At 35.8% G+C, this 26135-nt stretch overlaps 1 protein-coding gene across 4 annotated transcripts in view; it reads left to right on the top strand.

The window, feature by feature from the left end:
* The window catches only part of INTU (inturned planar cell polarity protein), a 95339-nt gene that overhangs the window by 61844 nt on the left and 7360 nt on the right, over window positions 1-26135 (top strand). For 3 of the 4 annotated variants that reach the window (XM_074396928.1, XM_074396926.1, XM_003927719.4), the window contains exons 9-13: window positions 14707-14760; window positions 18860-18922; window positions 20259-20480; window positions 21157-21639; window positions 23566-23663. In XM_074396928.1, the coding sequence (XP_074253029.1) occupies window positions 14707-14760; window positions 18860-18922; window positions 20259-20480; window positions 21157-21639; window positions 23566-23663 (920 nt within the window). Of the gene's footprint in view, window positions 1-14706; window positions 14761-18859; window positions 18923-20258; window positions 20481-21156; window positions 21640-22213; window positions 23546-23565; window positions 23664-26135 lie in introns of those variants that run through there. The other variant, XM_074396929.1, reaches the window with a different exon arrangement.

Genomic DNA, 26135 nt, shown 5'->3' with positions numbered 1-26135 from the left:
TTATAAATAGAAATTAGCTTTTCCTCTTTAAATTTAAGCTTTGTGCAAGCTGGGAATACCTTTCAGAAATCGTAATTAAATGGTGTGCCTTACTTTGGAATTTTGTGACTTTGGTTTTATAATGTCAGGTATCAAGTTAGAATTATGTTTCTGTAAAAAAAAAAATTGATGACATATTGACTAACAATATTCTCTGTTAAAATACAGAGTTCACTAGTCTACCAAAATCTTTTTTTTTTTTTTTTTACCATGAACATATGTGATTACCTTTTGGCTTGTCCCATAGATAGCATACCAACAGTAAGACTGCATGACGGTTAAGTATTATCAATATGATTTTAGTCATATATGTATACCTAGAATAACTTCATTAATGAATGATTGACAAGATTATTTCAGACATTTTCATCAATGTAGATAACCATATAATCTATTCGGTTACAGCGTTTGTATTAGCATAAAATGAGGCACTATGCCGTAGCCACTTCTCTGCCCATGAAGGAACCTAGGCTATGTTACAGTAGAAACCTAATTCAAGTTTCTTATCTTCATTAGATTCTACAATGTATGATCAAATAAATGCCTTTTTGATAGTTTAATAATTATTTAAATTGATGTATCAGTCACTTTGCTCAGTTTCCTTATCTGTAAAATGGAGGAAATAATAGTACCTACTTCATAGAAGAGTTGTGAGTTATTACACATGAAGTACTTAGAACTGTGCCTGGCACATTGTAGTTGTAGTTATGGGAGCATTATTATACAATTGCTATTTGAAAAGAGATGAGGTTAGAGCATGTTCAAAGGATGCTTGGCCTGCTGGTATTTTTATTTTGTCCTTAGCTCTATCAACTGCCTGGTGATGTATCTTTTGATAGGTCAGGACAATAATTACCTTTTCTTTCTTTTCTTTCTTTTTTTTTTTTTTTTTTTTAGACAGGGTCTTGCTGTGTCACCTCAGCTGGAGTGAGAGTGCAGTGGCGTGATCATAGCTCACTGCAGCCTCCACATCCCAGGCCCAGGGGATCCTCCCACCTCAGCCTCTTGAGTAGCTGGGACTACACATGCTCACCACCACACCTGGCTAATTTTTGTATTTATAGTAGAGACAAGGTTTCTCCATGTTGTCCAGGCTGGTCTTGAACTCCTGAGCTCAAGCAGTCTGTCCGCCTCAGTCTCCTAGAGTGCTGGGATTGCAGGCATGAGCCATGCTACCTGGCCTACCATTTTCTTAAATTGTATAAAAAATAAAAAGTATGAGATATACAATTCTACCTCACTAATGTTTTCATAAGAATGTATGGGCATTGGCTGGGCATGGTGGCTCATGCCTGTAATTCTTGTGCTTTGGGAGGCTGAGGTGGGAGGATCACTAGAGGCCAAGAGTTCAAGACCAACCTGGATAACATAGGGAGACCCTGTGTCCACAAAAGTTTTAAACGTTAGCAGAGCATGGTGGCATGTGCCTATAGTTCCAGCTACTCAAGAGGCTGAGGTGGGAGGATTACTTGAGCCCAGAAGTTGGGCTCCCCACTCAATCACAGTGGTAGTTAGCTATGGTTGCACCACTGTACTACAGCAGGGCAACAGAGTGAGACCCTGTCTTAGGAAAGGAAAGGAAAAAGAAGAGGGAAAAGGAAAAAGGGATGGTAAAAGGAAAAAAGAAAGGAAAGGAAAAGGTAAAGGAGAAAGAAAGGGGAAAGGAAGGGGAAGGGGAAGGAAAGGATGTGAGTGTTTAATATAGGGAGAAACATAGAAAGTAACTAGATAAATTGACTTTTAAAAGAGAAACACCCTGGTTCTAAAGACTGTCTCATGTCCATTCTGGGGTCTTTTTTCCTCAGACAGTCACAGAGCCCATGTCCACGTCATGAGTCAGAAGTACTATCTCATGAGGCTTGCCATTCTGCCTGGCCATTACCCAGGTTATTGCCCCTCTGTCAGAATGTCTTCATTAAAGAAACCTCTTCCCTCAAAATATACAGTCCCTTCTTTCTGTGGTAGTAGAGGTAACTTACTGTTTTAGGGGCATTATGTTTAGAATTTGGATACATTAAGACTAAATATTATCTTTCCTCAAAGAAGTTTAAGATGTTTAAAAATATAGCCTATTTTGGGCTTACAAATTCCGTGTGAAGGCCACCTCTTATACTGATTTCTTTTTCATTGAGATTTTTGTTAATTTAGCATATATTTCATTAAAAGATTTATATGCTTTTCTTTATTTCACCCAAAAAGAATATCAAAGTAAGAAATCACTGTGAAAATTCTGGTATATATTTTTTAATTCATTGCCTTAAATCATAGCTGTTGCTTATCTTATCCGTGCTTTGGTTGCTTTTATCCTTATTACACTGCTGTGTGGAGATCAGTGTTCATTGTGCTGGTTGCTCAGGTTTTTGCTGTGCTTTCCAGAATCTAGAAAACCCTCTAGATGTTCACAGTCAGGTTGAGCAGGTGAAATTAACACACAGGAAACACTAAGGATCTGGCTTAGATGTTTTCTACATTCTGTAGTCTGGTTAGGAGACTAAGAACAATACTTTTGGGAAGAGAGAGATTCCTTCTGCTAAAATAGTCTAAAAGTCTATTTGATTAATATAAAATTTGAATAACAGTAACATTTGAAATTTTTTTTTCAAAAAAAAATGTTTTTTTAATGCAGTTTTAGGTTCACAGTAAAATTGAAAGAAAGATACAGATTTCCCACATACCCCTCCTCATGTACATCACACATACATAACCTCTCTATTACCAACATTCTCCACCACAGGGGTACAGTTGTTAGAATTGATGAACCTACATTGACACATCATAATAACCCAAAGTCCATCATTTAAATTAGGGTACATTCTTGGTGGTGCACATTCTATGGATTTAGACAGACTGAATGACATGGATTCATCCTTTTAGTATCATACAGAGTAGTTTTACTGCCCCAGAAATCCTCTGTGTTCTGCGTATCCCTCTCTTTCATCCCTCCGTTTCCATTAACCCCTGGAAACAGTTGATCTTTTCAGTGTCTCCATCATTTTATATTTTCCAAAATGTTATGTAGTTGTAATCATATAGTAAATAGCTTTTCCAGATAGACTTTTTTCACTTAGTAATATACATTCCTCTTTGTCTTTTTACAGCTTGATAGCTCATTTCTTTTTAATATTGAATATTTCATTGCTCAGATGTACTGCAGTTTATCCATTCACTGGAAATCTTGGTTGTTCCCAAGTTTTGGCAATTAATTGTTCGTCAAATAGCAAGCGAATGTTTGGTGTTGTAAGAAACTGCCAAACTGTCTTCCAAAGTGGCTGTATTTTGTATTCCCATCGGCAATGAATGAGAGTTTCTGTTGTTTCATATCCTTATCAGTACTTAGTTTTGTCAGTATTTTGGATTTTGGTCATTCTACTGTGTCTAGTGCTGTCTCATTGTTATTTTAGTTTGCATTTCCCTGATGATCATATGATGTGGAACATCTCATATGCTTATTTGCCATCTGAATATCTTCTTTAATGGAGTGTCTGTTAAGGCCTTTGGCCCATTTTTTTTTTATAATTCAATAGGTTTTTAGGGAACAGGTGGTGTTTGGTTACATGAGTAAGTCCTTTAGTGGTGATTTCTGAGATTTTGGTCCACCAGCCACCCAAGGAGTGTACACTGTGCCCCGTGTATAATCTTTTATCTCTCACCACCCGCCACTATTTCCCCCAAGTTTCCAAACTCCAATGTATCATCTTATGCCTTTGCATCCTCAGAGCTTAGCTCCCACATATGAGTGAGAACATATGATGTTTGGTTTTCCATTCCTGAGTTACTTCACTTAGAAGAATAGTTTCCAGTTCCATCCAGATGACTGCAAATGCCTTTATTTTGTTCCTTTTTATGGTTGAGTGGTATTCTGTGGTATATATATACACCACATTTTCTTTATCCATTTGTTGATTAATGGGCATTTGGTTCTATATTTTTGCATGTGAATTGTGCTGCTATAAATATGTCTGTGCAAGTATCTTATTCGTATAATGACTTCTTTTCCTCTGGATAGATACTAGTAATGGGATTGGTGGATCAAACAGTACATCTACTTTTAGTTAAGGAATCTCCACAATGTTTTCTATAGTGGTTGTACTAGTTTACATTCCCACCAACAATGTAAAAGTGTTCCCTTTTTTGCCACATCCACGCCAACATCTGTTATTTTTTATTTTTTTTTATTAGGGCCATTGTTGCAGGAGTGAGGTATCGCATTGTGGTTTTGATTTGCATTTCTCTGATAATTAGTGATGTTGATCGTTTTTCCATGTGCTGTTTAGCCATTTGTATATTTTCTTTTGAGAATTATCTAGTCATGTCCTTAGCCCACTTTTCGATGGGACTGTTTGTTTTTTTCTTGCTGATTTGTGTTCCTTGTAGATTTTGGATATTAGTCCTCGGTCAGATGTACAGATTGTGAAGATTTTCTCCCACTCTGTGGGGTGTCTTTTAATGTTGCTGATTACTTATTTTGCTATGCAGAAGCTTTTTAGTTTAATTAAATCCCATCTGTTTTTCTTTGTTTTTGTTATATTTGCTTTTGAGTTCTTGGTCATGAAGTCTTTGCCTAAGCCAGTGTCTAAAAGGGTTTTTCCAGTGTTATCTTCTAGAATCTTTATGCTTCAGGTCTTAGATTTAAGTCTTTGATCCATCTTGAGCTGATTTCTGTATAAGGTTGAGAGGTCAGGATACAGTTTCATTCTTCTGCATGTTACTTTCCAACCACTCCAGCACCATTTGTTGAATAGGATGTCCTTTCCCATTTTATATTTTTGTTTGTTTTGTCAAAGATCAGTTGGCTCTAAGTATTTGGCTGTATTTCTAGGTTTTCTCTTCTGTTACATTGTTCTATGCACCTAATTTTTTTACCAGTACTATGCTGTTTTTGGTGACTGTGGCCTTACGTTATAGTTTGAAGTTGGGTAATGTGATGCTTCCAGATTTATTCTTTTTGCTTAATCATGCTTTGGCGATGTGGGCACTATTTTGGTTCTAAATATGAATTTTAGGATTGGTTTTCTAGTTACGTGAGAATGATGGTGGTATTTTGATGGAAATTGCACTGAATTTGTAGATTGCTTTGGCAGTATAGTCATTTTCACAATATTCATTCTACCCTTCCGTGGGCATGGGATGTGCTTCCATTTGTTTGTGTCATCTGTGATTTCTTTCATCAGTGTTTTGTAGTTTTCTTTGTAGAGGTCTTTCACTTCCTTGGTTCAGTATATTCCTAAGTATTTTTCTGCAGCTATTGTGAAAGGGGTTGAGTTCTGATTTGACTCTCAGCTTGGTCACTGTTGGTGTATAGCAGACCTACTGATTTGTGTATATTAATTTCGTATCCTGAAACTTTGCTGAATTAATTTACCTGTTCTAGGAGCTTTTTGGGTGAATCTTTAAGGTTTTCTAGGTATACAATCATGTCATCAGCAAACAGTGACAGTTTGACCTCTTCTTTACTGATTTAGATGTCCTTTATTTTTTTCTCTTGCCTGATTTCTCTGGATAGGACTTTGAGTACTATGTTGAATAGAAGTGGTGAAAGTGGGCATCCTTGTCTTGTTCCAGTTCTCAGGGGGAATGCTTTCAACTTTTCCCTATTCAGTATAATGGTGGCTGTGAGTTTGTCATAGATAGCTTTTATAACCTTAAGGTATGTCTCTTGTATGCCGATTTTGCTGAGGATTTTTATCATAAAGGGATGCTGGATTTTGTCAAATGCTTTTTTTGCATCTGTTGAGATGACCATATGATTTTTGTTTTAAATTCTGTTTATGTGGTATATTACATTTATTGACTTACGTATGTTCAAACCATCCCTGTATTCCTGATATAAAACCCACTTAATTATGGTGGCTTATCTTTTTGATATGCTATTGGATTTGGTTTACTAGTATTTTGTTGAGGATTTTTGCACCTATGTTCATCGAGGGTATCAGTCCGTAGTTTTCTTTTTTGTTATATCCTTCCCTGGTTTTGGTATTAAGGTGATACTGGCTTCATTCAACGGTTTAGGGAGGACACCTCTTTCTCTATCATTCAGAATAGTGTCAATAGGATTGGTACCAATTCTTTTTCGAAGATCTGATAGAATTTATCTGTGAGTCTGTCTGGTTCTGGACTTTTTTTGTTGGCAGTTTTTCCATTACCATTTCAATCTCACTGCTTGTTATTGGTCTGTTCAGAGATTCTGTTATCTTCCTGGTTTAATATAGGATGGTTGTATACTTCCAGGAATTTATCCATCTATTCTAGGTTTTCTAGTTTATGCACATAAAGGTGTTCATAGTAGCTTTCAGTTATCTTTTGTGTTTCTGTGGTATCAGTTTTAATACTTCCCATTTCATTTCTAATTGAACTTGTTTGGATCTTCTCTCTTTTCTTGGTTAATCTTTCTAATGGTATATCAATTTTATTTGTCTTTTCAAAGAACCAGCTTTTTCTTACATTTGTCTTTTGTATTTTTTGTTGTTTTTGTTGTTTCAATTTCATTTAGTTCTTCTCTGATCTTGATTATTTCTTTTCTTCTGCTGGGTTGGGGTTTGGTTTGTTCTTGTTTCTCTGGCTCCTTGAAGTGTGATCTTAGAATGTCTATCTCTGCCCTTTCAGACTTTCTGACATAGGCCTTTAATGCTATGAACTTTCCTTTTAGCACCACCTTTGCTGTATCCGAGGTTTTGATAGATCATGTCACAATTATTGTTCAGTTCAAAGAATGTTTCCATTTCCATCTTGACTTCATTGTTCACATTCAGGAGAGGCTATTTAATTTCCATGTATTTGGATGGTTTTGAGGATTCCTTTTGGAGATAATTTCCAATTTCATTCTACTGTAGTCTGAAAGAATACTTGCTATGATTTCAGTTTTCTTAAATTTGTTGAGGCTTGTTTTGTGCCCTATCATATGGTCTCTCTTGGAGAATGTTCCATGTGTTGATGAATAGAATGTGTATTCCGTAGTTGTTGGGTAGAATGTTCTGTAAATATCTGTTAAGTCCATTTGTTCATGGGTATAGTTTAACTCCATTGTTTCTTTGTTGACTTTCTGTCTTGATGAACTGTCTAGTCCTGTCAGTGGAGTATTAAGGTCCCCCACTACTTTTGTGTTGCCGTCTATTTCATTTCTTAGGACTAGTAGTAATTGTTGTATAAATCTGGGAACTCCAGTGTTAGGTGCATATATATTTAGAATTGTAATATTTTCATGTTGGATTAGTCCTTTTATCATTATATAATATCCCTCTTTGTCTTTTTTTTAACCGCTGTTGCTTTAAAGTTTGTCTGATGTAAGAATAGCTACTCCTGCTCACTTTTGGTGTCCATTTGCATGGCATATTTTTTTCCACCCCTTTACCTTACTTTTATGTGAAACCTTACGTGTTAGGTGAGTCTCCTGAAGATAGTAGAAACTTGGTTGGTGAATTCTTAGCCATTCTGCCATTCTGTATCTTTTAATAAAGTGGAGTACTTAGGCCATGTACATTCAATGTTAATATTGAGATGTGAGGTACTGTTCTATTCACGTGCTATCTGTTCCCTGAATGGCCTTCATTTTTAAAATTTTATTATTGTTATATAGGTCCTGTGAGATTTATGCTTTAAGGAGATTCTCTTTTGGTGTACTTTGAGGATTTGTTTCAACATTTAGAGCTCCTTTTAGCAATTCTTGTAGTGTTGGCTTGGTAGTGGTGAATTCTCTCAGCATTTGTTTGTCTGGAAAAAACTCTTTCCTTCATTTACGAAGCTTAGTTTCACTGGATACAAAATTATTTGCTGATAATTGCTTTGTTTAAAGAGGCTAAAAATAGGACCCCAATCCCTTCTAGCTTGTTGGGTTAATATGATAGGTTTTCCTTTACAGATTACCTGATGCTTTTGTCTTGCAGCTTTTAAGATTCTTTCCTTTGTCTTGACTTTAGATAACTTAATCACTGTGTGCCTAGGTGATGATCTTTTTGTGATGAATTTCCCAGGTGGTCTTTGAGCTTCTTGTGTTTGGATGTTTAGATCTCTAAGAAGGCTGGGGAAATTTTCCTGAACTATTCCCTCAAATATGTTTCCTAAACTTTTAGATTTCTCTTCCTCAGGAACACCCATTATTCTAAGGTTTGGACATTTAACATAGTACCAGATTTCTTGGAGACTTTGTTCAGTTTTTTAAAATTCTTTTTTCTTTGTCTTTGATGGATTGGGTTAATTGAAAAACCTTGTCTTTGAGCTCTGAAGTTCTTTCTTCTGCTTGTTTGATTCTGTTGTTGAGAGTTTCCAGTGCATTTTGTATTTCTGTGTGTCCTTGATTTCCAAAAATTGTGACTCTTTTTTATTTATGCTATCTATTTCACTGAAGAATTTTCCTTTCATAATCCATATCATGGTTTTCATTTCTTTAAGTTGAACTTCATGTTTCTCTGGTGCCTCCTTGATTAGCTTATTAATTGGCCTACTGAATTCTTTTTTTTGGCAATTCAGAGATTTCAACTTGGTTTAGATCCATGGCTGGTGAGCTGGTATGATCTTCTGAAGGTGTTTAAAAAACTTGTTTTCTCATATTACCGGAATTGTTTTTCTGGTCCCTTCTCATTTGGGTAGACTATGTCAGAGGGAAGATCTGGGATTCAAGGGCTGCTGTTCAGATTCTTTTGTCCCATGGGATGCTCCCTTGATGTGGTGCTCTCCCCTTTTCCCTAAGATGGAGCTTCCTTAGAGCTGAACTATAGTGATTATTTTTGCTCTTCTGGGTCTAGCCACCCAGAAGAGCTACCGGGCTCCAGGCTGGTACCGGGAATTGTCTGCAAAGAGTCCTGTGATGTGATCCATCTCAGGCCATGGATACTAGCACCTGCTCCAATGGAAGTAACAGGGGAGTGAAGTGGACTCTGTGAGGTGTCCCTGGTTGTGTTTTTGTTTTGTGTTGTTTGGCCTCCATTCAGGAGGTGGCACTTTCAAGAGAGCATCAGCTTCAGTCCTTTAGGGAGGACATAAACTTGCCCTAGGGACACCTGGTTAAGTATTCAGGTTTCTCAGACAGTAGTCAGGGCCACAGAGCTCCCAAGAGATTATGACCTTTGTCCTTGGCTACCAGGATGGGTAGAAAAATACTACTAGGTAGGGGCACGGATAGGCAGGTCTGAGCTCCAGCTCTTCTTGGACAGGGCTTGCTGTGGCTTCTATGGGGGATGGGGGTGCTGTTCTAAGGCCAGTGGAGTTATATTCCTAGGGGGATTATGGCTGCCTCTGTTGAGTCACACAGGTCACCAGGGAAGTAAGGGAAAACCGGCAGTCACAGGCATCACTCCTCTCCCACATAGCCCACCATCCTAAAGGCCAGTCTCACTCCCACCATGCCCCCACAACAGGGCTGAGTCTATTTCTAGATAGCTGGTGACCATGGCTTAGAACTTGCCCCAGACCAGGAGCCTCCCCATTGAGAAAGCAAGCAGACTCGCAGTTTTTCAACATCTCAGGGAGCCTGCAGCAGTGATCCAGTTCCTTCAAAGGGTCTGTGGATTCTCTCAGCTTTCCTGGTATGTTTCTGCTGTAGTTCTTGAAGCAAAAGTTCATGATGTAAGTGTCCACATGCTGTTCTGTTGATTCAAACAAGAGCTGCAAGTTAGCCTTGACTCCTATCTGCCATCTTAATCCTATTCTGGACCATTAAAAAAATTTTTGTGCGTGTTTTTACTGTGGAGTTTTAAGAAGTCTTTGTATATTTTAGATAACGTTTCTTTATCAGATGTGACTTTTTCAAATATTTTCCCCCAGTCTCTGGTTCATCTTATTCTATTGACATTGTATGTTGGAGAGCAGTAGTTTTTAATTGATGAAGTCTAGCTTATCAGCTTCATGGATTGTAGTTTCGGTGTTATATCTAAAAAATTATTGTCATACCCAAGGTCATCTAAATTTTCTCCCATGTTATCTCTAGGACTTTTATAGTTTTGTGTTTTACATTTAGGCATATGGTCCACTTAGAGTTAATTTTTGTGAAGGGTGTAAGGTCTGTGTCTAGATTCATATTTTTCATATGGGTGTTCAGTTATTCTAGCACCATTTGTTGAAAACACCATCTTTGCTTCTTCACATTGTATTGGCTCCTTTGTCAAAGATCAGTTGACAGTACTTATGTGGGTATATTTGTGGACTCTTTGTTCCATTGACCTATTTGTCTGTTCTTTGACCAATAACACAATGTCTTGATTACTCTAGATTTATATTAAGTCTTAAAGTAGGATAGTATCAGTCCTCAGATTTTGTTGTTCTCATTCAATATTGTACTGGCTATTCTGAGTCTTTTGCCTCTCCATATAAACTTTAGAATACCTTGTTGGAATTTTGATTGGGATTGCATTTAATATATAGATCAAGTTGTGAAGAACCGACATCTTGACAATATTGAGTCTTCCTATCTGTAAAACATGGAATATCTCTCCATTTGTTTAATTCTCCTTTGATTTCATTTATCGGAGTATGGTAGTATGCCTCATACAGATATTGTGTATATTTTGTTAAATTTATAACTAAGAATATTTTATTTTTGGGATTGCTAAGGTACATGGTATTCTGTTTTTAATTTCAAATTCCACTTATTCATTGCTGATATATAGGAAAGCAATTGAATTATAGGCTGGGTGCAGTGGCTAATGCCTATAAGCCCAGCACTTTAGGAGGCCAAGATAAGTGGATCACTTGAGGTCAGGAGTTCATGACCAGCCTGGCCAACATGGTAAAACCCCTTCTCTACCAAAAAAAAATAAAATACAAAACTAAGCAGGGTATGGTGGCACATACCTGTAGTCCCAGCTACTCAGGAGGCTGAGGTGGGAGAATCACTTGAACCCAGGAGGCAGAGGCTGCAGTGAGCTGAGATCATGTCACTGCACTACAGCCTGGATGACAGAGTGAGACCTTTATATATTTATAGAATATAATAAAGAGTTAGACTTTTTAAAATATATGAAATTTTAATAAATGAGATTTTGTCAATTCTTTCAGATTTCCTATGTAAACAATAATGTCAACTAGGAACAAAGACAGTTTTATTTCTTCCTTCCCAATCATGTATTTCATGTTCTTGCTTTATTGCATTAACTGGGCCTCCCACTATGATGTGGAAAAGGAGTGGTGGTAGGGGACATCCTTGCCATTTTCTCATCTTAGGAAGTACCTCATGTATTACCATTAAGTGTGAAGTTAGTCATAAGTTTTTTGTAGATATTATTTATCAAGGTGAAGAAGTTTCCCTCTATTCCTAGTATACTAAGAGTTTTTATTAAGAAAGAGTATCAGATTTTATCAAATGCTTTTTCTGCATATAGAAATCGTGGTTTTTTTTAAGCCTATTGATCTGATGGATTACATTAATTGGGTTTTGAATGTCAAACCTGCTTTACATACCTGCGATAAATCCCCTTTTGCTGTGGTGTATATTTCTTTTTAGACATTGTTGGGTTCTCTCTGCTAATATTTTATTGGAGGTTTTTGCATCTGTTCATAAAAGATATTGGTCTGTCATTTTTTGTTTGTTTGTTTTTCCCTAGTAATGTCTTTGTCTGGTTTTAGTAAGTAGGGTAATGCTGACCTCATAAAATGAATTAGGAAGTATTCCCCCTGCTTCTGTCTTCTGAAAGAAATTATAGAGAATTGGTATAATTTCTTACTTAAATGTTTGGTAGAATTCACCTGTCTACCCATCTGGGCCTGGTGCAAGTTGATTAATGATTGATTCAACTTCTTTAATAAGTGTAAGCCAATTTATAGTATCTTTTTCTTCTTGTATCTTTCAAGAAATTTGCACGTTCCATCTAGGTTATCAAGTTTGTGAGCATAAGAGTTGTTTACAGTATTCTTTTTCTGTCCTTTTAATATCCATGGACTCTGCACTAATGCCCCCACTTTCATTTCTGATATTAGTAATTTGTGTCCTCTCTCTTTTTATCTTAGTTCGGCTAGAGACTTATCAATTTTATTATGTGTTTTTTTTTTTTTTTTTTTTTTCAAAGAACCAACTTTCGGTTGCACTGATTTTTCTCTGTGGCTTTCCTGTTTTCAGTGTCATTGATTTCTCCTCTAATTTTTATTGTTTCTTTTTTTCTGCTTATTTTAGATTTAATTTGATTTTTGTTCTAGTTTCCTAAAATAGAAACTTAGATTATTGGTTTCAGATCTTTCTTCTTTTCTAACATATGCATTTAATGCTATAAACTTCCCCCAAGCACCACTTTTGCTGCACTACATAAATTTTGATAAGATGTGATTTCATTTTTTTTTTATTTAAAGATACTTTTAAGACCTTAATTTTATACTGAAATGTTCTGCGACATGATGGTAAATTATTGAACCTCACTGTTTTAGACCAATAGAGCCCAATACGTTTCAAATACCAATCACTTCATTTAAGGCAGTATAGCACAGCAGTTTAATAATCAAGACTTTCTCTTGACTATTTTAAAAAATTTCAGCTTGAACAATAGTTATGTGAACTTAATCAAGTTCTTTTTTCTTAATGGCTTCATTGAGATATTTTACATGTCATAGAATTTTCCCATTTAAAATGTACAATTAAATGTTTCTTAGTCTGTTCACAGAGCTGCCTAACCATCACCACAATCAATTTTAGAACATTACATCATGCATTAAAGAAGTTCCATGACCATTAGTAGTTATTCTTTACTTCTCTCTTTCCCCTCTCAATTTCTTCTCCCCACTCTGCCAGCCCCAGGCAATGACTTGCCTAGTTTTCATTTCTGTAAGCTTAACTTTTCTAATTTTTTAAAAAATTTTACCCAAGTCTGTGATTGTATAGCCTTTAACCAACATTTCCTCATTCGCCCTCTCCCCTAACTGCCCAAGCCTTTGGTAACCACCATTTTACTCTCTCCTTCTGTGATATCAGCTTTTTTAGTTTCCACATATGAATGAGATCATGTGGTGTTTGTCTTTCTGTGCCTGGCTTATTTCACTTAACATAATGCCCTCTAGGTTCATATGTGTTGTCATAAATGACAGGATTTTGTTCTTTTTTTGTGGCTAAATATTCCATTGTGTATATTTAGCACATTTTCTTTATTCATCTGTTGATGGATACTTAGGTTGATTCCATTTCTTTTGGTATTTCTCATTATTAAAAATTGTAGGATTTATTGACTATGTATCTTCTAGTGGAAAATGTTAAGGAATTGAATGCCTTAAGAAATCTAGTTAAAAACATGTCTATAAGGTAACTTATACCTGCCAATTTTAGGTGGAAATAGTGATTTTTGTTTGTGTATTTTTAAAAACAAAATAAATCATTATTTTTAACTTGGAAAAAATGTATTTGTTCCAGTTTTAGTATATAATAAAGTCTTACTCCAGTTTTCCTTCCCAGGTATTTGAGAAGTTTTTTATTTTGATGTGTTTTTTTTTTCAATCATATTTTCCTAGGGTACAGTGAAATAATTAAAAGATATTTTATGTTTTCATTTAAGGAATATAAACAAACATATATATTACAGTAATCTTGTACATTAATTGCCTATAGAGTTTAGTAGCAGGAATAGCAACTCGTTGAACAGTTTTTGAGATCAAAAATCACAAATCGGTAAATTTGTCCTACAGTTTTTCACAAGACAGACTAATAGCCACCAAAAAGGGAAACTAAAGTATTTGCAAGATGAAGAAAAATGTAGGTCACAAATGAGTAATAAGTCATACTGTGTAAAAAGCACTGAAAGGCATGACTAATATTTCAAAAGCTTTTGTCTTCTCAGTAAGACATAATTTGTGTGTGAAACAGTCCTGCAGAGAGTACTTTGGCATTTAAAGAAAAAAAAGAATTCTCTGGGAGGCAGAGGTCGCAGTGAGCCGAGATCGCGCCGCTGCACTCCAACCTAGGTGACAGAGTGAGACTCAGTCTCAAAAAAAAAAGGATTCTTATTCACAAATAGCATGTATGCCACAAAAATCAATTGCCAGCAGTTTTGATTTATATATATATTTGTATTATAGATTAAACTTCAGATTAAATTTATTCTATTTTTAAATTTGGGATGCTTCAAAGAAGAACAAAGGTGATGCATAAAAGAGTTAAGGCAATTTCCATAGAAACAATCCAAATCCTAAATAAGCTATTTTTTTTCCAATAACTCTGTGGGGGAGTTGAACTATGCCAGATTCCAGAGGGTGTTTTAATCTAGGAATAAAGATTAACAACACTTGAATGCGAAACATTGTGTCCAAGAGAAAGACAGGGAAGAATGTTGGTGTTTTTCAAGAATCTAACTATTGAGTAATATACATGAAATGGAGAAATAAGAACAACTCAAAATAAGTTAGCTGCTTTAAGACTGATTTTCATTTTCTTCTATGAAATCAAATGGGTTAATTTCTAACTTAAAACTAGAAAGCAACTTTTGAACCTCATAAATTTACTATGCATTGAATATATGGTAAGGACCATTTTGTAGTTACTGAGATTTAGTTGAAATATGCTATGTTAAGTGAGTAAGCTGTTTTATATTTGCAAAGCTTAAAAACAATATGTTCCATTTTGAGACATTTCGTAAGTAACACAAAAGAGAAAGATACTCAATTTTTCAAGTAGTAATTTAACCACTTTTTATATGGCCATCACTGAAAAAGTAACTCAATGTAAGTCAAATGTTTATGTTACTTTTTTTTTTTTTTTTAACATAGATGGAATTAGACATGGCATTAAGCGACTTGGAGGCTGCAGATTTTGCAGAACTGGTAAGAGAAGGAGTGGGTTTTATTAAAGGCTCAATGTTGAATTTTTATTTTGTATACCAGTCGTTATTCTAACTATTTACCAAGTTGATATATAATAGTCTTGAAATACACATTGGGCCTCTGTTTTGACACTGACAAAATCTATTTTGCTTACCTTAAGATTTTCTACTCAGTTGAAATATTTGTTACACAATATATATTATGGGATTAAAAATGATTCATTACATTTGATATTCATACATTACATGTCACTAAGAACTAAGCTTTTGAGGAAAATGAATATGAGTATAATACTGATTAAGTTAAATAAGAATCCTCTAGAGCTGTACTTAAATTGGAAGTATCAATATGGGTTTTAATCTTTTAATTATTGTATTTCCTAGCTATGTCCAATGAAAAGGTCTAGCAATAGTGACCATCGCAGTATACCCAGGACATGGTGTGTAAATAACATTTCTCACCAAAAGGAACCAGGACTCCTCAAGAATTGCTCATCCAAAATTGGGGCTGAAAATGTACAAGATAAGCTTAAGAACATCTTGTCATATCAGAAATCCAGAAAGCCTTCCAAAAATTGATAGAGTTATAGTAGAACTCAAATTGTCATGAGACAACTTGAAGAGGCTCCCTCTTTAACATCTATAAGGAAATACCTACAAAAGATTGAAACACATCAGATATGTAAAAGTCCATGAGTGCATAATGATACTTTTAAAAAAAAGGATTCTTATTAGTCAACTTTGCAGAATATGAGGGCACCAACTTGTTTTTGTGAAAACTGTTAAATGAAGAAAAATCAGACATTTATCCAGCCTTTCCTGTCTGAACCATATATCAATGTTACCGAACAGAGGTAACCCTGAAATATCAAGAAAGACTGACAGAATTGGAATATAACCATTTTGCAGTCCCTCAATGAATTAATGGATCTAGGCAATGGTCATCAATAGCTGCTACTATCACAAAAAGAAAAACGGCAGATAATATGTTGTTCCTGATGGAAGCACACAGATGACCTATAAAATATGCTTGATGAGGCCTCAGATGTAACTACCAACCTACAGGAAATACCACTGGAAGGGAACATGTTAAAAGACCCCATTTGGAGAAGAAGAGTTGCAGTCAGCAAAATCCAGAGTGGCAAATACTGCAGGACACTTTCTTCTCCAAATAAATTAGAAAAAGGTGGTGTGAGGGTGAGGAGAAGGGAGAGAAATCGAGAGAGGACTCAGATACAAGAGACTTAATATTATCAACCAAGTATATGTATGTCCTTTCTTAGATCCTCATTCGAACAAACTTTTAAAAACATCTATGAGTCAAGGAATCTCATAAATGAGACAGAATCTATTCTTGGGTATCATACATTCAAGGAAATGTAAACACTAATGACTGGGTATTAGATGAAAACAATTCTTTAGATTGTGATAATGGTATTATGATTATATACATTTTGAGATTCCTTTGGTTTTATGCATACATTCTGAAGTGTTTACAGATGAAATGATTTAATATCTGGAATTGGTTTGGAAATAATTCAGCATAAGGAGGGGAATATGATGATACAGATGAAACAAGATGAGCCAAGGACTGGTCACAGTTAAACCTGGGTGACAATAGCTATGCAAGAACTAATTGTACAATTACCTTTTTGTATATGCCAAAATTCTCAGTAATAAAAGTTATTTTACGAAGTAATGGGAAGTAAAGAAGTAGAAGCCATGAAGTGTAGATTATCCTCAAGAAGACTGCAGGTGAAAGTGGAAGGAGAAAGTTAGCTTGAAGGGGTAACTGAGTCTTAGCAAAGACCCTAAACAAATGGAGGGGTGTTTTGTCTGTACAAATAACAGAAATTTACGCATGGTAAACTCTTCATCGTAAGCTTTTCGTGGCTCATAATTTTTTTTTTTTACTAATGGAAAGTGTTTAGATGGCTGTTAACCATTAGGAGCAGTTCAGATCTAAAGTATTAAAATATCCAGTGTTTGGAACTTACATTCAATACGTTTAATTTAAAAATCTAATTCATGCCTTTATGAAACATTATTTTAATGAGCAGTGGAGTTAACAATATTTTCTATGGTTAAAAAATGATCTGTTGGGATTCCTTGGATACAGAAAAATAACACAATTCATAAAAGAAAAAAATGGTAAATTGAGAATGTAAAATGGTACAGTTACTTTGGAAGACAGTTTGGCAGTTTCTTAGTAACCTAAACGTATACCTACCATATAATTCAACCAGTCTGTTCCAATCTTTTTAAACCAAGAGAACTGAAAGCATATGTAATACAAAGACCCGTATACAAAGCAACTTTATTTGTAATAGCCAAAATGTGGAAACAACTCAAATAACTTAGCTGTCCATTAGCAGGGGTGAATACCAGAACAAATTTTGATACATTCAGGAATGGTCTACTACTCAGAAAAAAAGTTGGTGTAGGGAGGTGTCGAGGGAACTGTTCTACGTTTCAATTTTGGTAGCACTTACATAACTGTATGCATTTGTCAAAACTCACAGAGCACAAATTTTGCCTTAATTTTAAAAAATATGAAAATAAGGATCTCTTCTAAATGTTTTGGTGAAATTAAATTTAAGATTTAATCTTATATCCTGATTCTGTGTTTTCCTTAGTTTTTAAAAATTATTATTAAGGTATAATTTATTTTCAGTAAATTTTTCTGTGCCCCTTTACAGTAAACCACTCTCCATACCCCCAACCTCTGGCAATCACTGATTTGTGTTCTGTCCCCATGATGTTGCCTTTTCCAGGATGTCATATAAGTTAATCATCCTGCTCAGCCTGGCTTTAATGCTGGTCTGGCGACTCAGCTGACCTCCTTTTACCTTCTGATAACTGAACATCCCTGCCCTGTTCAGCTCCACAGTTCCCAACTCTTTGGTTCCTGGTTCATGACTGGGCCTCTGACAGCCACTTAGAATAAAGCAGACACTCCACATGTGTATTGAGAATTTAAATAAACAATCATATAGTAGTTAATTTATTGTGTCTGGCTTTAACTTAGCATAATGGATTTAAGATTCTTTCATGCTATTGTACAGGCAGTTCAGTCCTTAATATTGCTGAATAGTAGTATTCCATCATATAGATGTGTCACAATTTGTTTGTCCATTCCCCAGTTGAGGAATGGTTAGTTTATTTCCAGTTTTTAGTTTTCTTTTGGTTTCATTGGGTTTAAAAAAAAAACTTATAAAAGTAATAGCTGTATACTGGGTAAAGATCCAAGCATGGTTACTAAAAGCAAATATCTTCGCTTATCCCTTTCTATCACTTCCATCCTCAGGTGTAACTGCTCTTATGGTTTGGAACATATCCTTCCAGACCTTTTTCCATATACATACATTCCCACACACAAACAAACACACATGTATATAGTTGGTGGGGGTGCTATTTTTAACAAAAATCAGATGATTATATTTTGTTCTGCAGCTTGCATGATTTGCTGAGCAATATATCCTAAAAACTTTTATGCCTGCTCCAATAGGAGCAGTCTTATTTTTTTAACATATATGTGATATTCTGTAGTATATCTAGTTTTGCTGGCCATTCCTCCATTGTTGATTTTCATGTTATCTCTAATTTTTCTATATTACAAATAATCCAACTGATTCCACTGCTTAAGTATTCCTGTAGATTTCTATAAGTAGAATTACTCAAAGGGCATGTATATTTAATTTTTTTTTACATACCACTCAGTTGCTTGCAAATAGGTTGCACCAATTTGTGCTTTCAAAAATAGCATATGGTAATATTGGATATTGTAGATTATATAGAGTAAAAGTTTTTTGTCCTAAAAAGATTTGTTGTAAGAAATCCCTCATAGAGTAACAGATTTTATGTTCTTAATGTCTCTAATCAAGAGTCTTAAAAGAATAAAAAATAAGGTTGTTCTCAATGAAATAAATATATACATATTATATTTTATTCAAATACTCTGGTATACTAGTTTCTAAAGATGACGCTATGAAAAGTTTAGTTACTAAAGCATATAATTTTCATTTTAACTATTATAGCTTAATTGAAATTTTTATCACAAAAAATTAAAATATAAAATCCACTATGAATTTTTCCCCCAGTCTGAGGATTACTATGACATGAGGCGGCTGTATACAATTTTGGGTTCTTCTCTATTTTACAAGGTAAGTTAAAGCTTGAAGTCGAAATGTCCAACTGCTGTATAAACAGACCTAAATTTTCAATACTTTTACAAACATGAAAAATACATTTATCTCTTTTCTTCTGAATATAGGTACCATAAATTAAGATCTTTCTTATTTTAGAGACAGGGTCTTGCCCTGCCACCCAGGCTGGAGTGCAGGGTACAATCATAGCTCACTGCAGCCTCCAATTCTCAGCTCAAACAATTCCCAGGCTCAAGCAATCCTTCTGCCTTGGCCTCCCAAAGTGCTGGGATTATAGGCGTCAGCTACCATGCCTGATCAGATTAAGACCTTAAAACAAGATGTGCATCTACATATTTGTAAATATGGTATTTATGATTTCATTGCAGTCTAAAGCATTTATAAAGTATTTGCAAATGTGCACAGGAGAAACAGTACTCAAAGAATCAAGTATGTAAGAGAGAAGAACAATACTTTCCTTACTTTCCTTTTCAAAGAGTGTTTTTTATCCTCTGTTGAAAAGTTGGCCGGGCGTGGTAGCTCACGCCTGTAATCCCACCACTTTGGGAGGCTGAGGTGGGCACATCACCAGAGGTCAGGAGTTTGAGACCAGCTTGTCCAACATGGTTAAACCCCGTCTCTACTAAAAATACAAAAAAAAAAAAAAAAAAATTACCTGGGCATGGTGGTGCATGCCTATAATCCGGCTACCTGGGAGGCTGGGGCACAAGAATTGCTTTAACCCAGGAAGCAGAAGCTGCAGTGAGCCAAGATCACATCACTGCACTCCAGCCTAGGGTGACAGAGTGAGACTCAGCTCAATTAAAAAGAAAAAGGAAAAAAGAAAAGTAAGCTACATCTTTTAAATAAATCTTATATATAAAACATTTAGTTGATGTCCATGTAAAGTAAATTAGGCATCAAATGAATTTAAGTATTTTTATTTTTAAAAAAGGATTTTTAAACACAATATAAAACACATCTAACAAAGAATCAAGCAATAGCGAAGGGTGCACAGTGAAAAGTGAGTCTCTGTCATGACCCCTGCTTCTTGTCTTTCCGTTCTCAGAATTCAGTTCTTTTTTAATTTTGCTAAATACTGAAGCTGTACTACACAGAAGTGATTTTGATCTTGCTTTGTGCTTAAGTCTACCTGTTGGTAGACCTTAAGTTATCATTTGATCTCTATTTTGACCTCAAGAAAAAAGCATTTGCCTTTACTGTATTTATCCCATTTGAAACTAGAATATTCTAAACCAACTGAAGAATAGTTTATAAAACTCTTAGAAATATATTATAGCATTAATTGCTTTATAACACTGGTAGACTTTTGCTCTTTGTGGTTAAATTCAAGGGTTATTTGATATGCAATCATTTGCCCAAGGATGATCTTATTGATATTGCTGCATACTGTCGCCACTATTGTCTGCTGCCATTAGCAGCAAAACAAAGAATTGGTCAGTTGATAATATGGAGAGAAGTGTTTCCTCAGCATCACCTCCAACCTTTGGCAGACTCAAACACTGAAGTCTTTCCAGAACCTGAAGGAAGATATTTTTTGCTAATTGTTGGCTTGGTAAGTTTACCTCAGCTTCTTTCTTGAGATTTTTCGTCTTTTTTTTTTTTTTCTTTTTCTTTTTTTTGGCTGGGGATGAGGGATGTGGAGCTGGGTAGGTATCTATTGACTGTCTAAACAAATACACAAACATCCTCATTTTAAATTAGTATGTCTAATACTAGTATTCGAGGAAATATTACATACCCCTTATTCCTTTTCTTTTGCATCCATTTAATACCAATGGACAAATAATAAAATCTAAGAAAGGATTTTAGCAGGTTTTTAAAGTCTTTTGTTCCCCTTTCTCTAGTGGTTTTATCCATTGGCTTGTTTTGGAAGATAGAGGGAGACATGAAAAGAATATAGAATCAGAAACAGAATAAATATGTAATTGTAGATGAAAGGACTTCCAATAACTGAGGCTCTTTGACAGCTATCCTAGGGAATTCTGTGTCTCAAAAGAAGTGGTTTGATATTATATCAAAATAAGGCAATGTAAGATTGTTTTCAACTGAGATCAGGAAGCATTGATAATAACCAAAAAGGAAAGATGAGGGAAGAAATTTGTATAATCATCATATGGTTATGCCATATGCCTCTATGTCTTCAGTATTTATAAATTTGTACATGTACATTTTATGTAAACATTTTCATGGTAACTAAACCTACATTTGTAATTTTTTTTTCCCTTTAGAAACATTATATGCTATGTGTACTATTAGAAGCTGGAGGCTGTGCATCCAAAGCTATTGGGAATCCTGGACCAGACTGTATATATGTGGATCAGGTCAAAACAACTCTTCAGCAGCTGGAGGGAGTAGATTCTCGCATAGATGAGCGGCTAGCATCTTCTCCAACCCCCTGTTTGTCTTGTGCTGACTGGTTCCTTACTGGATCACGTGAAAAAACAGATAGCTTGACCACTTCACCTATTCTCAGTAGGCTACAAGGTACTTCCAAAGTAGCAACTTCTCCAACATGTAGAAGAACACTTTTTGGTGACTATTCCTTAAAGACACGTAAGCCCAGTCCTTCGCGAAGCAGTGGAGGATCTGACAATGGTTGTGAAGGTGGAGAAGATGATGGCGTTAGCCCCCATACTACATCAGATGCAGTACGGAAGGAAAGAGAATCTCAGGGCTCTGATGGTTTAGAAGAAAGTGGAACCTTGCTTAAGGTGTGTGCTCATTCAAGTATGTACATTATGGGAGTTAAGCTGTCTCTCCAGTCCTTATTTTATAATTGCAAGACAGTCTTTTTTAGTGGCATACCATTCTGCATTTGACATGGTGGATGTTTCAGTCACTGCTGGCAAACCAGTGATTTTGAACCAAAAAGAAAAGAAATATGAGGCCAGGCATGGCATATTGTTTGAGGCTGGGAGTTGGAGACCAGCCTGGCCAACGTGTTGAAACCTAGTCTCTACTAAAATTACAAAAATTAGTCAGGTATGGTGGTGCACACCTGTAATCCCAGATACATCTGGAGGCTGAGGCACAAGAATTGCTTAAACCCAGGAGGCAGAGGTTGCAAATGAGCCAGGATTGTGCCGCTGCACAATCTGTCACTCCAGCTTGGGTGACAGAGTGAGACTCTATCTCAAAAAAAAAAAGAAAGAAAGAAAGAAAGAAAAAGAAAAATATCAAGTAATAAGACAAGAGCCCCTTGACCTCGTTTTCTGTTTAGCAGTACTTAGAAATAGGGAAACTAATCTTAATTTCCATGTTCATCTCTTTCTTCCCTATTTGCAGTGATAACAGAGAGCATCCAAGCTGTGGGGCCTGTTGTGGGGTGATCTGACTAAATAGCCAATGAAATGTTCAGCAAAGAGAATCAGAACCCTAAATGTGTGTATGTGTGTGTGTCTGTATATGTCTCTCTGTGTGCGTATTATCCTATATATATAGATTTTAAAATCTGAACCTGTATAATACTCAAAGATTTAAAAATTGACTGTAAAGAGGATGTTCGTTTTTCAGACTATCATTTTTCCTGATTTTTTCCCCATGAAAATACCATAAAATATCCAAATGATTATCAAAACAGTCACCCTGGGAGGCTTTGTACTTATTCTAGTGATGCTGCCATCTTTCAAAACATTTTTGAAACTTGTCATGTGGGTGGATGGAAGTGATACCAGATGAGAAGTCTGAGAAGGAGCACAAATAAAATATGAGATGCTAGTAGCATGGCATAAATAACCAGATGCAATCTCCTCATTCCAAACAACAGAATACTTTTGGAGCCCTAAGAGGGGTATATTTGGAAATGCTAACATCAGTACCGTACCTATTATCCCAGTCGATGAAATTGGTAGAAATAGTCTAAAAGGATTTGGACAGATTAAAGAATTACCAAGCCCGGAACAGCTCCTAAGAGAAACTGAGTTCACCTTTAAGATTCAGCCATTCAGCTGGATGAGGTGGCTCACACCTGTAAATCCCAGCACTTTGGGAGGTCGAGGTGGGCAGACCATTTGAGGTCAGGAGTTTGAGACCAGACTGACTAACATGGCAAAACCCTGTCTCTGCTAAAATACAAAAATTAGTCCAGCATGGTGGCAGGTGCCTGTAATCCCAGCTACTCAGGAGGCTGAGGAAGGAGAATCACTTGAACCCAAGAGGTGGAGGTTGCAATGAGCGGAGATTGTGCCACTGCACTCCAGCCTGGGTGACAGAGTGAGACTCCTTATCTCAAAAAAAAAAAAAAAAAATTCAGCCATTCAACAAATGTTGATTAAATACCTACTAAGTGCCAAAGGCCATACTACACAAAGGAGATACAGAAATGAGTAAGACACAGCCCCTGACTTTGAGGAGTGCAGAGTCTAGGGAGGGAGACAAGTATGCATACATACAAACTTGGTAATGGGGCTCTAGTAGGAGGTTTTCAGGGAATACCATCATGCCATCCCGGAACATGACCCTGGGATCCCTGACAGCCAAGTATAAGTGAAGAGGTACAAGTTAGCATGAAAAATATTTAAAGGAAGCATTGCAAAATGGTAAGTAGTTCTCTTAGAAGGATGTTTAATTTTTAAATTATTTCTGCTATATTATTCCATTCTTAGATATAAACCAATCTACTTAACTATATTTTTCAGGTCACTAAAAAGAAGTCTACTCTTCCAAATCCATTTCATTTGGGAAACTTGAAAAAGGACCTTCCAGAAAAAGAATTAGAAATATATAACACAACGAAGTAAGAAACTTCCTTATTCTTGCTCACGTAAACTCTTTCAGGAAGTTTTACAGTGATAAAGTACAATTCTATAATATATATTTTACTCAACAAATGTAATTCTGATATATCTTACATATTAAAGATAATATCTGTGGTATTTCTTTAATATTTCATTATACATTTAGGAAAATGACCATGTACTGTAAGAGAGAAAAACACACAAAGTAATATTTCAAAATGTGAAAGTCCCCCTTTATTTTTCTTCCACAGGTAACCTCCCTTTTGTATATTTAATATAATTTTTAAATTAGAGTTTACTATTTTTAGAGTGTTTGGTGGATACAGTGGTATGCCGTCCAGTTACACCATAGCTCAGGGTATTCCTTCCCAACACGTGAGAGTGGTGGCTGCTAATGCCTCACAGCTCCCCTAGGCATGTCACTCCCCTAGCCTTGTCCTACATGGAATCTTGTTGACTCAGCTAAGGTTACACTCCTTCCTGGGAGGAGCCCACTTCCAATGACTAATAAATAAGTTAGTACAAAGGCTTGGCCCCTTGCGTAAATTGAAGACAATTCTGAAAGGCCAACCAAGCTTCATAGTACCCAGTGGTATCCACTGAGGCTTGTTGCTGCCACAGCACATTGCACCTTCTCCCTCCGCTCAGTCCTGCTCAGTCATTCCACCCCTACAGCTGTTTTTCCCAAGAGTACTTCCTAATGTTTCCTTCCGGCACAGCTCACTCTCAGAGTTTGGTTCCCAGGGAACTGAACCCATTACATTGTCTTTAGAAAATAGGTAAAACTTCGAACTTGTATTGAGTAGGGAGTTCTGATGTACAAGAAACTGAGTGAGGAGATAATGCTTAGCAAGTTAAACTGTCTCATTGTTATAATATGAAATGTTACACATTCACTTCTTATGCAGTTATCATGTGGTGATACAGATCTGCCTGGGTCTTGGCAGACATTTAATTATGTGTGGGATGTCATGTGTGGGATCAACTGGTGTAATAAACTCAATTGCATACTTTTATTTGAATGACTAGACATGTACAAATAGAGTTCACACACATACAGTACAGAGCTACCACATTCTTAATCATTGAAACACTTTACAGTAAGTTCAAATATATGTGTTACAAGGTTCTTAGGAAATTCTTTTTTTCTGAAGTCAAGACAAAAAGTAACTTGTCTGCATAAAATATGTTAGAAATCTGAAGTGTTAAAATTTGGTATTTAGTGCCTCTGAATATGAATGTTTAATTTTTTGATAATTAAACATGATTTTAAGACCAATACATTGGAACCAAACCCTTTATGGAACCCAAAAGTACCTTCACAAAACTCTAGTTTTCCATTTAACAAAAACTATTGCTCTGAAATTTTATTACCTCCATATCAGAATTTTTAAAATGTGTTGTGTTATGTTGGCATTGTCTCTAGTAAAAGGAAACTCTTTTTTCAAGTTCAATGGTTTAAACATAAATTCACATGTGGTGTAAATCACAGGCTCTCCTATTTTAAAAGATGCCAAAGATGGGTGTGTATTCTCGTTATTGACATGGAAAGGTGTTTTTATACTATGCAGTTCATTTTCAAAGCATAATGTAAAATAGGATGTAATATACTATCCTAAACCTATCTTTGTAAAATAAAATATGTATAATATATTGAAAATAACATACATAAAACATCTCATTCAGTAACTAAGTCCTACCCATTCTTCTCGTAGTTCTTGAATCCATTCACCCCTCTATTGACACTACCCTAGTTTAGGCTTCCATTTTCTTTCACCTGGTTTTCTTGCAGCAATGTCTCAACTCCTAGCCTACCCTAAACCCATTCTCAACTGTAGGAGTAACCTTTCTGAAGACTAAATCTGACTTTATCTGCTCTCTTATACAAATTTTTTGTCTTCCTACTGGGTAATTGCTTATTTGGTGATTTTTAAAACTTTAGTTAATTTAGACTAAGTGGGCCAGGTGCAGTGGCTCACGCCTGTAATCCCAGCACTTTGGGAGGCTGAGGCAGGCAGATCACCTGAGGTCAGGAGTTTGAGACCAGCCTTACCAACATAGAGAAACTCCGTCTCTACTAAAAATACAAAATTATCCAGCCATGGTGGCACATGCCTGTAATCCCAGCTACTCAGAAGGCTGAGGCAAGAGAATCACTTGAACCCGGGAGGCAGAGGTTGCAGTAAGCTAAGATTATGCCTTTGCGCTCTAGCCTGGGTAACAAGAGCAAAACACAGTTAAAAAATATATATATATATATATATATATGTGTGTGTGTGTGTGTGTGTGTGTGTGTACATACACACACACACACACACACACACAGACTGAATGAGTTTATGGTTTTTTAAGAGCTAAACCGTATTGTATTGTGGCTTATTTTTTAGAGAAAATTTGAAAGATAACAAAAATGTTAATTCTAACCCCCCCAAAAGAAATGTATTAATAATTCTTTTGTAAAGAATAATTTT

Source organism: Saimiri boliviensis, chromosome 3 (assembly GCF_048565385.1).
Source record: "Saimiri boliviensis isolate mSaiBol1 chromosome 3, mSaiBol1.pri, whole genome shotgun sequence".
In the NCBI taxonomy this organism is placed as follows: domain Eukaryota; kingdom Metazoa; phylum Chordata; class Mammalia; order Primates; family Cebidae; genus Saimiri; species Saimiri boliviensis.
Note: the sequence above shows the minus strand (reverse complement) of the source record. Positions and strands in the feature narration are given on the sequence as shown.